General features: G+C 41.1%; 1 protein-coding gene across 4 annotated transcripts in view; it reads left to right on the top strand.

Annotated features, from left to right (window-relative positions):
- nbeab (neurobeachin b) overlaps window positions 1-15954 on the top strand; it is a 206088-nt gene that overhangs the window by 155754 nt on the left and 34380 nt on the right. For all 4 annotated transcript variants that reach the window (XM_053320448.1, XM_053320449.1, XM_053320451.1 and 1 more), the window contains 3 exons: window positions 14443-14560; window positions 14645-14747; window positions 15528-15643. In XM_053320448.1, coding sequence (XP_053176423.1) covers window positions 14443-14560; window positions 14645-14747; window positions 15528-15643 — 337 coding nt within the window. The remainder of the gene's footprint in view (window positions 1-14442; window positions 14561-14644; window positions 14748-15527; window positions 15644-15954) is intronic.

Here is a 15954-nt window from a genome sequence, read left to right as displayed (position 1 = left end):
TTGTACATGACAATGCTAAACATTATGTGTGTTAGAGACTGGAGTGGGATTGCAGCTGGTTTATTATTACTTTATTCAGCATATTTTTTCTACAAATGGTAGAGCTTAGATTGTTCTCAAAGAATTGACCTGTTTGTTTAAACATGCAGCACGCTACTCTTGATTCATTTTCATTTTACTTCATTTTTTTCAAGGGAAACTGTGGGTCTGTTTTCCTTCTTGTCTGTTATAGAAGGCAACAATTCAGGCAGTAGCAGTGTGATTAATCTTAATGTCTGCGAGATGTCTACCATCTAGAGGTGGGCGCTGTAATCATCTGCCCACTGACCCCATGATGCTCTTCTACAGTTCTCTGCAGCCCATGTGTCTTATAAGTAATTTCACATCTCAGATTAACTAAACACAGTGCTTCCCCATATGTCATCTGGTCTAAGAGTGGTAGTACATTAAACCACAAAACAAAAGGAATAAAAAGAGTCGGAGGCATATACTATGTTTGAAGCTATTGGTAATCAAATGCTGCTGGTGAGGCCTGTGATAAAATTAGGTGATGTTGCCTAAATAAGGGATGAAGGGTTCATAATTGCCAGTCCTAGAGATCTGAGGTGCTGGGTGCCAACTGTCAGAGCAGGGCTAATGATGACAAATGTCTCTCTATGCAGATTGCTGCAGCAGCACGGGTGTGCAGCTGAGAACAAGCACAAGAGAAGGAAAATGCAGAGGGCCTAATAAGAGAAAGCTTGTGTGCACATATTTAATGACCTACATGGAAACAAACCTCCCAACCTGATGGGTTGCCTTTGAAAGTACTAAGGCTTGGTGCTGTTTAGAGCTACCATAAAATGGAGGACCATATAATAATAATGATAATAATGATAATTATTATCATTATTATCATTATTATTATTATTATTATTATTATTATTATTATTATTAAAAGTCATTATTATCTATGACTGTGAAGAATCATTATTATACTACTGTATAGTGAACAAAAAATAGAAACTACTGTGAAGTTAATTTGTTTGCAAGCTTGTTAAGATAATTTCACAATAATAAAATAAAAATATGTTAAGCATGTTGGTAAAGTTAGCTATATTTAGCCAAACAGTCCATCAACTGCACAGGCAATCTCTGATCAGCTTTGTCCTTGTGTGTAGTTTTCCTCATTAGCTTTGTGTAGTTTGATGCATGTGTAGTAAATGGCCTTGTGCACAAAATAACTGTTCAGGGATAACGTAGTTTAACCGTTCTTGGTTAACATGGCTTTAAAAAACTTTTTTCTGTCGTTAAAAGTGAGCTCGATTTTAACCACCTTTGTAGCAAAGAGTCATAAATCTGATTTCACTTACTGTGACGTAAGGCTCATGCTAATAAAAGAGCAAACCCAGAGTGTTGCATGGCCAGATTTCCCCAATTTGTTGCATGAATGGCTTTTGAAAGGGGTCCCTCTTTGTACAAAGGGAGTCTCGTCTTTGTTTGGTTTCGCCCCATCTGTGTCATCTGGTGGTCTGTGCAAGAGGGTGGTGTCTCGGAGTGCTCCCCAGTGGCGTTGCCAGTTGTTTTATGGACTTGGTGGAGTGGTGCTGGGAGTTCATAAGTTGGCTGGCCCATTGTGTGCTGAGCCCAGCTGACACGTGTGAATTGACTCCAGCATATTGACAGATAATTTCCATTAAGGGATCGCTGGAGTCTGCCTTGTTTCACTCTGTGATTTATGCCTTTGCTTTATCATCCTCAGAGCTCAGGGTTAACTAACAACACCCTGAATGACTCAACCACATATTGCCGAATGAAGGGAGTTTGCTTTGTTCAGCAGTTTAATGTATGGCTGGATATATTTTAAGAGACATTCAAGTGTTTTATATTTAATATTTCAAGTTTAATAAACTGAATTGTATTTATATAACCCAGAAAGTTTATCTCATGGCACTTTATAGTTTCTACAGGAAGCTTAGAAACATCTTAAAGTTTTATGTGATATTTATATCTAGTACAATAGCACATTGGTTTAAGTGTTATAATAAGAATGGCTGTTATCTAGAAAGGATTTCCGAATGTAGTTCTGCTCATTAAAACATCTGACATTGCCAATTAGGAATAGCAGGATGATGTGCAGTCAGTTATTAATAAGCCACCCTAGACAACTAAGTTATTATTTATCAAAGAACTGGCAGTTTTGTGTTGCGGATGGGTGGGCTGTTTCTGCTCGGCCTTGATCCTCCGTGGCGACCGTCCAGCTTGTTCAGAGCAACAGCCACACACTGCTGATAGCGCTGGCCTCAGCCTGGCCTGTCACCCCCACCACTGCTGCCACATGGAAGGCACATTTGCTCGCCACCATTTTATGCCGCTGTCACCCTCCCTTCAAGAGCAAGGGGAAAGAGGGGAGGTGAAAAGGAAAGGAGGGAAAGAGGAAGGCTCACCCTGAGCGGATGCTAGACAAAGATGGCAGCAGAGACATTTTGTCTACTTTCATTAGTTCTGGTGATGGTGAGCTGTGCTGAATATTAGCCTGTTACTGGCAAAGCCACACAGTTTGGGGCACAGACGGAGAGCATGTCACAATCAAATCTACCCCTCCTCCATTTCCATCTTCCTCACTGAAAAAGTGGGCCATATGGGGCAAGATGCCAATTGCTTATTTTATACGGTAATTAACATCCTTTAAACCGTGTTATGTGGTAGGTGTGTCTCCAGCGTGACAAAGTTTATCTCATACATTTACATATATATTTCCCAATAAGGTAAGATATTTTAAGATCCTCACACAGACTGCCTTGTGTGCTATATGTCATTATGAAATGAAGTATATTAACTTTGCTGGGCTTCACTCATGTGTAATAGTTTTGTTGTGACAGTGTCACATTCAGCTAAAATCAGGACCATCCTAAATCAGAGCTGTCATTTCCTTGAGTATCTACTATCTGGTATCTGTCAGTTTAAATTGGGACCCTACCTAAACCCATTCACACACTGGTTCTGTGTGTGTGTGTGTGTGTGTGAGAGAGAGAGAGAGAGAGAGAGAGAGAAGGCGGGGTCTGTGTGCTAATGCATTTGAGTGAAGGACAGTGGAGTATGTGATATGTTGCACATGCCTATGATGAACTTGATTGCTGGATTGTTTGCTGTTTTTGATCAGCATGTCATACTCACTCACCCCAAAACTCCTTTTCTGGACTTCTGCCAAAATACAGAGGATTCATCTGGTTTCCTTTTTATCCAGCCTGCATCTGATTCTTTTGTTAACCTAAATAACATTCCCACAGCGAGTCCCTGATTGGTGCTAGTCCTGGCGTGTGTGTTTGGAGATGTATCTGAAAGTTGTTTTGTCCTGCTGGGCTTTCATCTGTTGGACTCATTATAGTAGTCATCTCACTGGGCTCTATTAGAGAAGCACGGGAGACGGGCTCCCCATGAAAGAGTCATGATGGACGAAGAAGTGCTGATGTGCAGGTTCCTGCCTCCAGGCTTTCACCTGCTCAGGAACAGCCCCAAGGCGAAAACAACCGGGCTGTGAAAGATTGAAGAGCTAAAGTCAGACTTTCTTAGTATTGCTTACCATAAACTGGAAAGATGCAATTGATGAAACAAACAAGAAAAAGTTAACTAGTTAGCGAGTGAATTCTCTGAATGTCTTTCAAATGAAAGAAAAAACAAACCAGCCCAAAAGGTGGATGAAAGCACCAAAAAGATGGATAAAGTTGTACCGTTCTACCTTGTTAAATTTCAAACGATTTTATTAGAGTGTAAACTCTGTGGTCTTGGCAGGGCTTGGGAGGTGCCTGAGCAGGGAGTGCAGCGCCAGGGTGAGAGCATGTCGGCTGTTGACACCATCTAACGAAGGGGGGATTAGGAGTTTACAGAGGCAGTAATATGATAGGTCAAAAAGAGGAGGCACTCCTCCACAGCACTTGGCTCTGTAATGAATGATTGACTGGAAAAGGAGAAGCTGCCACTCGCTGGCTGAGTGCTCATCTTGACGCCTGCCGCACCGCTCCACGGCTCCCCTTGATCACGTTTCGCTGCTCCCTTCTCATCTAAGGCACCAGTCTGCAGGGAAAAGCTGCTTTTCCCTCTTATTTTTCTCCCTAATTTACACATTTAAGACATTTTTGTTTGCTTATTTGCAATTCCTTTTTTTGTCAGTGAGCCTCTCTCTATCAGTCTTACTTCCAGCCCTGAAACCAGCCCCCCACCCCCCCCACCCCCCCCCCCCCCACACACACACACACACACCACACACTCCACACACACACATACACACACCCTCCCTCCCTTACAACCTTCCCTTTCTCTTCTGTTTGCCTTGAGGCAATGAACTAATTTCAGGTTCCATAATTGCGGTGTGTTGTACACCTGTCTGCTATTAATTCTCCCCTGTCTCTCATTCTCTTTCTTAATGAGATATTATTATAATTATTGTCATTATGTTATTTTCCGTAATGAACTTGATTGATGTTGTTGTTATGGCGCTATTTATTCTATATAATTAGTGTAAATGTGTGGAGAACTTCCACAGGCACTGATAGTCTGAGACTATGGTTATGAGTGAACTCAGTCCCTTTTTCTCTCATCAGCTGACCTCAGAGTTCCCGCTTAGTTCAGAGTTTGTCTTGGATATGGAGAAGAGAGCTGAGCAGCCTGGTCACCACTGAATAGATCCCTGCTTGTAGCCGTTTTAAGACCATTACAACAGTGAAAGGCTACACAATGGCCTGCGCTGGGCTTTGTTTCAGCCTGTCACTTGCACCCTGTGAAAATCAAATACTGCTTTGCCTTAAAAAGAAAAACAAGGTGAAAAAGGTTTTGCCTGAACTCCCATTTTTTGGAAAATCTGGTTGTGTTTTGAAAGGGTAAAAAAGTTTTCAGTCACTTGATTTTGAATGTTATTGTTGAAGTGGCAAACTACTGGAAGGAATGCTAAAGAAAATCTCAGCTGAATGAACGATGTTGAATTTTTTTTCTTAGAGGGTCTCAATCCAATTAAGGGTTTAATAAGGGTCATGCATAGGGACTTCACGCTGCAGGTTGGTTTCTTTTGGATGCTTTTGGGAAGTGGGATGGGGCTGAAGTTGGATAGGGCCTGACTGAGGGCTGGACTCTTTAATGTGTAGTGAGGGGTCTTGTGCCCCGGAGAGTCATTGAAAGTGTCTGGGGAGCACAGATGATCTTTTCCGTTATTCTGAAGGCGAGGTCCGGAGATAATCTGACACTGTGGTTAGATTGGTTTTTCAGGTGGTACCAATTACCTGATCTCTCACACGGCTCTGCTTCCTCCTCACATGTTGCACTGGTGTTTTCACATTTGCCCTGAATTTTGCCAAGCATTTATTTCCTCATAACTTCAGTAGTTTTCATTGATTGGATTCAAGTCAAAATCGTGCATTTCTTGTCCTCATTTTCAAGTCCAGTATCTTACCTTGAAAACTGTAACACATCTTGAAAAATGTAATGTGTTAAATGCAGAAAGGCTATATGGGTCTTTAAAGGGGTCTTAGTTAATCTTTAATCTCTCTCTATGAGAGGGAAAGTGGGTAGGAGGGCCCTAGAAATGGACACGTCCAGCCTTTGTGGGTTTGTTCACATGCTGGGGAGCTTTGAGTGTCTGACAGCCGTTTAACTCCACACGACCTGTTTCTCAAGTGCCATCGTTTGGGTCCTCTTGAATCCTGTTAGGAGCCATAATTACAATTCATGCACTCCCTGCGCTTCTTTGAAGAGGCATAGAGAAAGCAAAGAAGGATGCGGAGAGCCTGAGAGAGCCCCAGAAACAGGCTCTTTACGCCTGAACATTGGCCTGCATCATCACACTAAACTACAAGCAGTCGTCTAAAAAATCCTGCAACATAGTTTTATTAACATTAACAAATAACATGCTTATACAATATTAAACATTAAAATATATTCACAAAATTATGTATGGTTATGTGGCAACATTGCAAATAGTGTTAAATGTGTTTGTGAGTAAATATTTATTTGAAAATAAATAGTGGATATGGGTTTCCTAGTGTGCAAGTGGAAACTGTACATTCTATATGACACATTTTATAAAACTGACATTCTTTTAAGTATGCAAACAACTTGTGAATTTAAGTATGAGAGAAGTGAAGCACATTCAATGACTTTCAAAGGGAAAGAGAAGAAAGGGTGAGCATAATGCCTAATAGGTGCTTTAGTAATTTCTGAGTTTTCATAGCTAATCCGTTCTGAAAAGCTCAAGAGAAGAAAGGCTGCAAATGGCCCTCAGTATTAATTTGATGTGACTTCTGTACAATAAGGGCTGTGGATCCCAGAAGCCCATTTTCAAGCTTACCTTCTTTCATCATCCTCAACCCTTGGAACTTTTGCCTAAATGTTTCATGAAACCAAGGCTGTAAGCCTCTTTGGTATTCTGTCTTTATAACGCCTGGTTTAAGAGTATTATTACACCGTGTTCAAGGCAGAGGAGCACATACAAACAGTGAAGCTGCCTCTCCATTGTGTGAAACTCAAATTGATTTGGTACAATTGGGAGAGCACTTGTATTAAAACACACACATTCTATGGCTCATTTCCCCCCCTTTCATTGTGAATTTTTTGCAAATGCAAATGAGTGTAGGTTTCCCTTCTTTTTTCTGATAAATAAGCATTCTTTCTGGGTTTTCTGAGTGTATCTGCTCATATTAAAGCAGATCAAATAATTTGTCTTTCATCATTTATATCAATCATGGATTTCAACACACCATTTCCTCATTAGAAGAAAAAACATCTGTGCGACCAAACCACACATAAAAACAGTGCCTCATTACTCAGATTTCATCCTGATATTTTGTTAAGATAAAAGTAAAAATAAAATGAAGTTCTGTGCTGTTGTTGTCAGCCTGTGGAAACATATCCCCCATCTGTCTCTGAAACTTCTGTGAGAACCATAAAAGTCCTTATTTTGCCTTTCTTTTCCTGCAGAGGGATTTAGTTTATTATCAATGTGATGTGCTTCAGGAAAGTGGTGGCTGTATGTCACAGCTTTCTGTGCTGTGGATGCCTTGTTGCAACACATTTTCTCCCATTATAAAAAATGTCAGTGATATACAGTAGATGCATTTTTTATCATTTCAAGAAACACACAGAGTCTACCTTATTTTGTTGTCTTTTGTTTACACCAAATAAGGGGAAACTATAGCGAGAGACACACTGGGTGGGTCAGTGACCCTGGAGAAAACAGCTTGCATTAATATGGTCTAATCCAATGTAATTAGTCAAATTACAGCTCGCCAAGCAGCTTGTCAGAGGCTGTCGGCTTTGGCAGGCACACAAGATGGCCTGGATTCCCACTGGACAATAGAGAGACCTCAAAGGCAGCGCAAAGCTGCCCTACTACACTTATTTTTACTCCTTTCAGTCCATTTTCCTGGTATCCTCCATCTTTCTCTTCTGACAAAAATGGGAAGAGCTCTTTCAGCTCTGCTTGTTTTCACCTTTTTCCGAGTTGTCTCCCGTAGCCCCAGGCCTCTAGCTTGGCTTTCTGCCTGCCTGCTAAGGTGAATCAAAATGATATGAGGATTCATAGCACGGTCTACAGAAAGTCAGAGTAATTATATCAGTGTTGCACTCCTCCTCCTACGTGATTTTGTGAGAGAGAGTCAGATGCGCGTTAACTAGCGCCTCTAAGAACCATAGACGTGGTTAAGACACTTCCTCGTGCCACAGGATTAGCACTGGTAAAAAGATTTAAACTATATAATTACATGAGTATAAAGTACAAATTATCTAGTGCACTCAACAGCCAGATTATCACCCCTTGCAAGCCCTGTTCAGCCCCAAGGGGTGAGCCTGGATGACAAAAGGCCCTCATTAGCATAAATTTACAAGCCCCCTCGTTCGGAGAAGCCGATAAGAACCAGTTCCACCTTTGCTTTGGCCATGAATGGCTTGTTGTGCTTTTGGCAATGACAGATAAGTCAGGGTAATTCTACTTTATGCCTGAAAAAATGATGCTCCAGATTCTGGCTGCATCACGAAGGTGTCACCCACGATAATCCTCAAAGAGTGTCCAGCAGAAAGGGGGCTGCGTGTTTTTCAGATGATATACTGCGAATGACAGAAAGAATTATATGAAGGGGGACAAATCTGTAACATATTATTAAGCAATTCCCAGTGAATAACAGGGATAAAAGGATAATGGATGAGGGTGTCGTTATTACCTTGGTGCTGAGGGAAGCGCCTAAGCAAAGGTAGAGAGACAAGATTAATTGAGGACGAGTGAGGCGCTCATTGCTCATCAGGCCTTCCTGTCTAACCACTTGCTCTTTCTGTCCCTCTCCTCCTCTGTCTCTCCGCCTCTTCATCCTTGTCTCGTTCTTTCTCTTCTTCACTGTCTTGCTCTGAACCGTTATCCCTCCCACACACCAGAGAAGAAAAAAAAAAAGGAAAAGAAAAGTGGGATTTAAAGCGATCAGTTTGGCACTCTCAGTGGCAGCCAGAGGAAGCTGGTACCCAGGCCAGGAAGATTTCAGTCATCTTAAGGCTGACAAGTCCCTGAAAAAGTCCCATTAGGAAAAGCTTGCTGAAAAGACCCCATACCAAATGACTGCATCCCTTCTCTCAAGCTCCTTAGTAAAGGCACCCCAAGCTGTTTATCTGGATGATGTGCTCACTAAGTGTGTTTATGTATGTGTGTGGATGTGGCTGTGGGTGGGTCAGTACTTGAGCATGTTCATATGTTTATTGTGTCCCTTTTTTACACACACACACATGTTTGTCTGATGTTTATGTACTTGCTACCACACCAGCGTAGCCCTCATAATGTTATAATGATACTTAAAAGGAGGCAAAAAATGCATACACTTCACGTCTTATTCACGATCATCAACGCTGCTACAAAATGTAATATTATTAGTTTAGATGCTTATTTGTAGATTGGTGGAGGTGTAAAATCTCAACTATGATAGATTTCAAAAATACAGTACATATGTGGAAGAGGGCAAGTTATCCATTCCCAAACTGTGGGAGCAGCGATTTTAAATAGGTGTCATTATTTAATACATCAAGACAGTCTCTTGAAAACATCTGCCAAACACTGATTAACTGAGAGACAAATGGGAACCGTGTGTTTTGAATTAAATTGAAATGATCAAATAGGGATATTATCCACCTACACAGCTGTAATTTGTGGTGATGGACTTGGAGATGCAGTTTTTACATCATTTTTTTCCACCTGCTGAATTCATTCTAATGTATGTTTGACATCGCTTTTTTTTAAAGGTTACTGTATATTATGTTTGGTAAGAGTTGCTTACAACAGGAGCATGTGTGACAATTTTGTACATAGGCAGTAACTTCATTGCTGTTCAGTGTTGTTTATCTTTACTAGATGTGAAGGATGAGAGTGTGAAGAAAAGTGCATCCACCTCCAAGTCTGAGAGAGGGCAGTGTGAAAGTGTGTGTGCACTCATGTCTGTGTGAATTAAATACAAAAACGACATAAACTGTGCTCTTATAATAATATATGAATGATATATTTCTACATGTTCCCACTAATAGCAGTAAGATCATGAAAGAAATGCATTCTCTTCTTGGATTGTTTGCAACAACCACTAACTCAACTGGCTTGATGCCAAACTTCATCCAAACCTCATCACTAGAGAAGTATGAGAAACTGTTTGGATTCTTTTTTCATTGCATTTCTTGGGGCTTTATATATTAACATGCACACACAAAATGTGTAAAGAGCTTGAGTTTTTAAGAAGAAATTGCATACCAGGATAATGGCTCCTCCCACCTGTCCTACCATAGCAGTGTTGTAGACAGTGCTGCAGGGCCCGCTAATGTGCGTGTAATACCATCCCTGACATAAATGTTATTGACAAACTTGGCTGGACATTTGGGGCAGTGAACTGCCAGCATATTTAATGCATATTCATCTCCTTTATCCCACTGGTCTTGCCAGAGCACCCGAGCTGTGTCATCTTGCCACACTCCAGCTACCACCCAAATGTATAGTGACACTGATTATGCAAATCTGTATCTTGTTTTCCCCCAATACCTGCATTAGGAGCCTGCTACTTTATTGAAGTTGAGATATGGGCCCCGCAGAGAGTGGAAGTGGAATACTGATTTTTTATTTTTTTTTTATAATCTGGGGGAATCTTTTACAGTTTTGTATTTCTACACTTCGTAACAGTTGTCACATAAGGAAGGATCAGATGAGAAACATGCTTTGATGCTCAGGCAGACATTATAAATCTTGGCAGGATGTAAAAGGGATTCAAATGAAAAGTTTTAGTGTGGATTTGTGCACGTCGTGGTCATACGACCAAGATTTCTGTCTGCATGACTTTATAAAGTTAAATGTGCCAGTATTAGTGTAACTTCACAGTGTGTTGAACACCTGACACCTGAGTAATTTTAATGCAAAAATATGTATATAAATGTGTAATGTGTATGTAAATCACCCAAATTATAAAAATATATGAAATATATATGTTGTCCTTTGGTATTTAGCCAATTTAAAAATAATCAACAGCAACATTGCCCCCCCCCAAAAAAATACCAATGTACTTTTGATTTTTATAAGATCTAATTTTTCATTTCTGTGAGCATAAGAAATAAATTCTATTAACCTCCATTATTTTGGGGTTGAAAAAGACATAACTCAAAATTCAGACAAACTCCTGCATGTGTAGATATGGTAGCACTAGATAAGTGAGGAATACATTATGTTGGAATTTCGGTGAACTATCTCTTTAAGTTGTTGGGGGTTTTTTTTGGTATTATTGGTGTTAAACATACATGTTCTGATTTAGCCTTGTATGTGTTTTTATTTCAAATATGCTCATAATTAAATTCTTCGTTACCCAGTCTAACATTGTGTCAATGGCCAATGATGCTCTCCTATTCAGCCAAGAATTGCTCTCTGTTCTCACTGTTACCAGATTTTATGCTTTCTCCTTGCCTTCTCTGACTGCTCAACCTCTTCACAGATTTGGCCCATATTGCCTGAGGTCAGCCATTGAATACAGTATACGCAGTGTGTGCTGATCCTCCAAATTGCCATGTGTGAAATCCATCCCACTTGCTCCTGGGGGAGTAGTCATATCACTCAAAATGAAACGGCCTCTCGTATCCTCCCCTTATTCTTTCACTTCACTGTTCTCTCTGGCCGCCTGGGACTATGCAGTTGTGAGGCTTTATAGTGGAAGCCTATTAGACAAATCTGAGAAGAATGCAGCAGAGGTGCTGTGATACCAGGATGTCAGAGTGCTCCACAGTCTCATATAAATATATCAGTCATGCTGGCTTGGAGGTCTCACTGAATTATATTATTCTCCTATTTTGGTATAAATGCAATACAGGGATTGTACAGTTCCATATAGGAAAAAATTGCATCAGGTTTTAGAGAAAATTCTTCGTTAGATTTATTAATAACGTCTGTCATAGTGTCTCAGCCAATGTGCAGTTAAAGCTATTCGGACGTCAGATATGATTAGAATCCATTTCCATGCATGAAGTGGTTTCCTATCACTTTAAAGTATGATGTGCTCCATTTGAGCATCTGCACATTATTATATATGAGTTTCAGTCTAAACACTGGTGTCACCTGTGCCTCTCCTCATCTCATCTATCACAATATTTTACATTTTCCCCCTGTGATGTTCTACAGGCAGAATGCAGCCTGCCCTCTGTCAAATCTGGGAAAGAAGAGAAGGGGAATAAAGGAAAGAAAGGACAGAGACGTTAAATTGCATTATGGCTATTATGCTGGAGAGGTATATCTCCCTGCAGCTGGCAGAGCAGCGCATGCGCCTCTCGCTCCTAATGAGCCTGCATGGAGGGACCTGTGTGGAAACAAAAGGCTGCGCTTGTCGGCCATAGCAGACCCCTCCATCGCCCCCCTCGCTGCTCCCCCAGCCCTGAGCGTGACAGACCAAGAGCAGAGCGCCGGTCCCTTTCTGGTGGCGTGATTAGATTGGGGCCGAAGTCTCCAGCTGGCAGGCCTGTCTGTGACTGGAGGCGGCCGTCCCCAGCGCTTGTCACTGGCTGACACCTCTGACAGGCAGGGGACAGCTTCAGCAGACAGGTTCATTAAATGGCATTTTTTACAGCTGGGCCTCCAAAAATGAGGGCTGGGCTTTGTCAAATCTCCAAGTCTACAGGGGCCCCTGTGTGTTGGTTTAGACTAAAGCTTTGTTGTTATGACAAATTTTTTGATCTGGGCTGTTTGAAATCAGTTCTTTTTTCTCCTCTTTAGCCTCTCTTTTGTTGACAGCTAAGCCTTTGGCCTGCACTTTGTCACAGCAGCAAAAAACTTCACTTAAGCTGGGTAACAAGAAACAGCCAGTGCTAAAATATTAGTTTACTGACAATCACTTTAGAGCTAACTTGTTATAGCTACAATGATGCATTTTTAATTCTTAACAATGGGCAGTGGCGTGTTTGACAAAACAGCGTAAACTGCTTGGTTTATTACTTGGTGGGTTTTTATTGGTATGTTACCATTTCTAATGGATAATATACCAAATGGAAAATTCAGGCGGCAAATTTATGACATTGTTAAATTACAAACATAAAATAAAATGAGCAGAGACTGTGCAGAAAATGACAAACCATTCAGACACATCGAAATAACTTATGTTATGAATATGTATTCAAATAACAGCTCACTAGTGCATTGATGGAGTAAGACGTTGTAGCCTTCCCATGATGCATATTTGTATGACTTGCCTTTCAGCATTGCACTCAGAAGACACATCTAGAACATCTGGTTGCAGAGCAGGCGGGGGATAAAAGCTACCCTGCCTACTAGTGAGCTGCTGCTGGCCCTCAGCAGTGCATTTGCAGCTATAGCTATCCCTCCACCTCACCTCCCCTCCTCTCTATCCCCCCCTCTAGTCCACACACTGCCTCCTCTGGGCTATGCTGTCTCTATGACAACTGTTTGAGTTGGGGGTTGCAGAGGTGTCAAGCAGGGGCATTACTGGGAGGAGAGCACCAGAGATGCTGTGCTGCACATCCAGTATCTCCACCTAATCCAATTTTAATTGAGCTCCAGAGATTTTGGATGTGGCATGGAGGTCGGGCATGAGCTATTCCAGGGAGAAATTAAGGCAGCCCGACTCACGCTGCACTCTTCCAGCCTGTCACTATTTTAAATGAGCATTAGCATCAGGCCTAACCCAGCTGAACATCTCATTCTGCTTCCCTCCCTCCCTGCTTACTCCACCTCAATCACCCCCCATACACATACAGACATCCACATCCACACACACACACACACACACACACTAATAGTACTGTAGGGCCTCACCCCCTTGCTACTCTGTTATATCTTTATTCTCCCTCACACACACACACACACACTCTGCACTGAACCTATGTGTGATTATAACCTTGGGAGTTGATGAGGTTGCTCTGCGGCTCATACTGTTGGACAAAATTGTTCAGTTGGAGGGAAGTGAGATGAAAGGGGTGGTGGGGGGAGGGAAAGGTGTGTGAGGGGACCATTCTCACCTGTCAGAACAACTATTGTGGTTTTCTGTGCGTGGCTCTGCAGTCCCAGTGGTGCTGCATACACTAATGATCCTTTGTCTGCCCTCTCCTCGGTATGATGGTTTTTATTGATTATTTATGTGTCACTGACCCAGGGGATCGTTTTTTGACCACTTACCTTTACTCTAGACCAACTAAACAAGTGTGAAACACACACAGAGAATGTGTAGAGAGCTTCAAATTGTGTAGAGAAGTGCCTTGAGATATCATTTAATGCCTCACAAATGCTTTGTTACAGTGGAAATAAGTTTAATTTTGAATACAACACATCAAATAATTATGAAGAAGTTCATTTGAGTACCATAATGGTTAGAGTAAATTAGCTTGTGAGCAGCAGGTTTTCCGCAATTCCCACAAGACTGAACTACAATACTTTTCCATTTCCAGCCACTGTTAACAAGACAGCTATATTAAGATACTCAGCGACTGGCAGTAGGAAGTTTTATTCAGAATAACTATATGAGAGTACTTTTTAAATGACTGAGTATCTTTCATTAGCTATTGTCTTTGTTTTTAAGAAATACTAAAAGGCACAGCAGCTGCCAACTTTTAATAGCAAGGCAGTGAATAAATGTCAAACACTGATCTCTCCTTCGTAGGATTTTACTGTTTTTGTGAATGCATCAAAGCAAAGCAGTGGCTAAGTTTACATCAATACAAATAACTTAAATCATAATATAATAACTTGCCCCATTTAAATATTTCACAGAGGACATTTTGACACGTGAAAGTCAGAAAAGCACAGGTGTGCATGCTAGCTCACTGTCACACTGTCACGGCTTATTGGGACGCTTAGAACAGAGCCGTCATCAATTGTCTTGCATTTCATTAGTATTTCCTGCTATGAGAAGTCAAACAATACTGTTAAAAAAAATGTTTATCCTGATTTTTCTGTCCTCCTCCTCTATCGTATAGGTCTTAGCATACACTGAGGGCTTACACGGGAAGTGGATGTTCAGTGAGATCCGGGCAGTCTTTGCAAGACGGTACCTCCTTCAGAACACTGCAATGGAGGTCTTTATGGCTAACAGAAGTAGGTGAAGTGCCAATTACAGCTTTTTAAAGTCAAGTTCTTTTCCTTTACCCATCATTAAGTACTGTGTCTCACTGTTCACAGCATCAGTCCTGTTCAACTTTCCTGACCAGGCTACAGTAAAGAAAGTAGTCTACAGCCTTCCTCGAGTTGGAGTGGGAACCAGCTACGGGCTCCCACAAGCTAGGTGGGTCACACTCTCTCAGAAGTAATGCCAGAATAAAACTAATAGAACACAGACAGCTATTTCTAGTTTCATCCCTTCGTTGCCTACGTTACCTCCTCTCTGTTGTGTGTTGGAGCGTCTGTGCAGTTTGGCCTGTAGCAGTCATTTGAAGTCCCATTGCTCCCATCATTGAAGTGAATGTGCACTGACCCTGACTGAACTGACCTAATTCTCTGACAGAAGACTCTATACAGCAGGGCTGCAGCCAGGCCACTGCAGACAGAGAAAACCCCAGATTCACAGTGATAACAGGCCTATTTATACACAGCTACGAAGCAAGCATGTTTCCTTCAGTCTTACTTTAATTAAGTGGAATACAAGTGGAGTATTAGGCAAACCTCCCTGAATTAACACTTAATTAACTGTGTCATTTAAGGGTTTTTTAATTGGACCTAGCTCATTTAAGCTAGTGGAATCAAAAAGATGTAACTGTGAAAACCACTGCATTCATTGTATGCTTCCTTAGATTGCAGGTTGAAATGTTTTATGTATGCTCTTCGTCTCAGTGTGTTCATTATAAAACTGAAGTGCTAAACATAGAGCTGGTTATCATCTACTAAATGTCATCATTCATGTCCCACTTTACTGTGATGTGCCAATCCTTTGAATTTAAGCTCAGCTTCATATACAGTACTGTTGGTGCTGTTTGGCTTTAACATTTTACAAATATAAGTTTGAAAATGTCCATTACTAAAAATCAACCGTCTGTTGTCTGACTTACAGTTTAAATGTTTTTTCCAGGCGCATCTCCCTGGCCACCCCCCGGCAGCTTTTTAAATCCTCAAACATGACCCAGCGCTGGCAGAGGAGAGAGATATCTAACTTTGAGTACCTCATGTTTCTCAACACTATATCAGGTAAGGCTTCCTAATGATGTACAAACCTGTAAATCCCAAGTGAAACTCTGTGCTTATGATTTGGAAAAAACTGAAGCTACAGAAATAATAGATTCAGAGTTTTTTTTACACCCATCAGTTAAATAGATAGATTCTGGTTTGTTTTTCTTCCTTATGCAGGCAAAATTTACAAGTGCTGAAAGTGTTATGTTTTAATCTATTATCTATGTGAACATCTTCCCTATTAGAGTCTCATGACTTTAGGTTTAGCAATCATGATTAATAAACTTTATGTGTCAGTGGCACTGGAAACATACTATAGGAGTTCTCAG

Source organism: Scomber japonicus, chromosome 6, assembly GCF_027409825.1.
Source record: "Scomber japonicus isolate fScoJap1 chromosome 6, fScoJap1.pri, whole genome shotgun sequence".
NCBI classification, from domain to species: Eukaryota; Metazoa; Chordata; class Actinopteri; order Scombriformes; family Scombridae; genus Scomber; species Scomber japonicus.
This window is presented reverse-complemented; position numbering and strand designations above follow the sequence as displayed.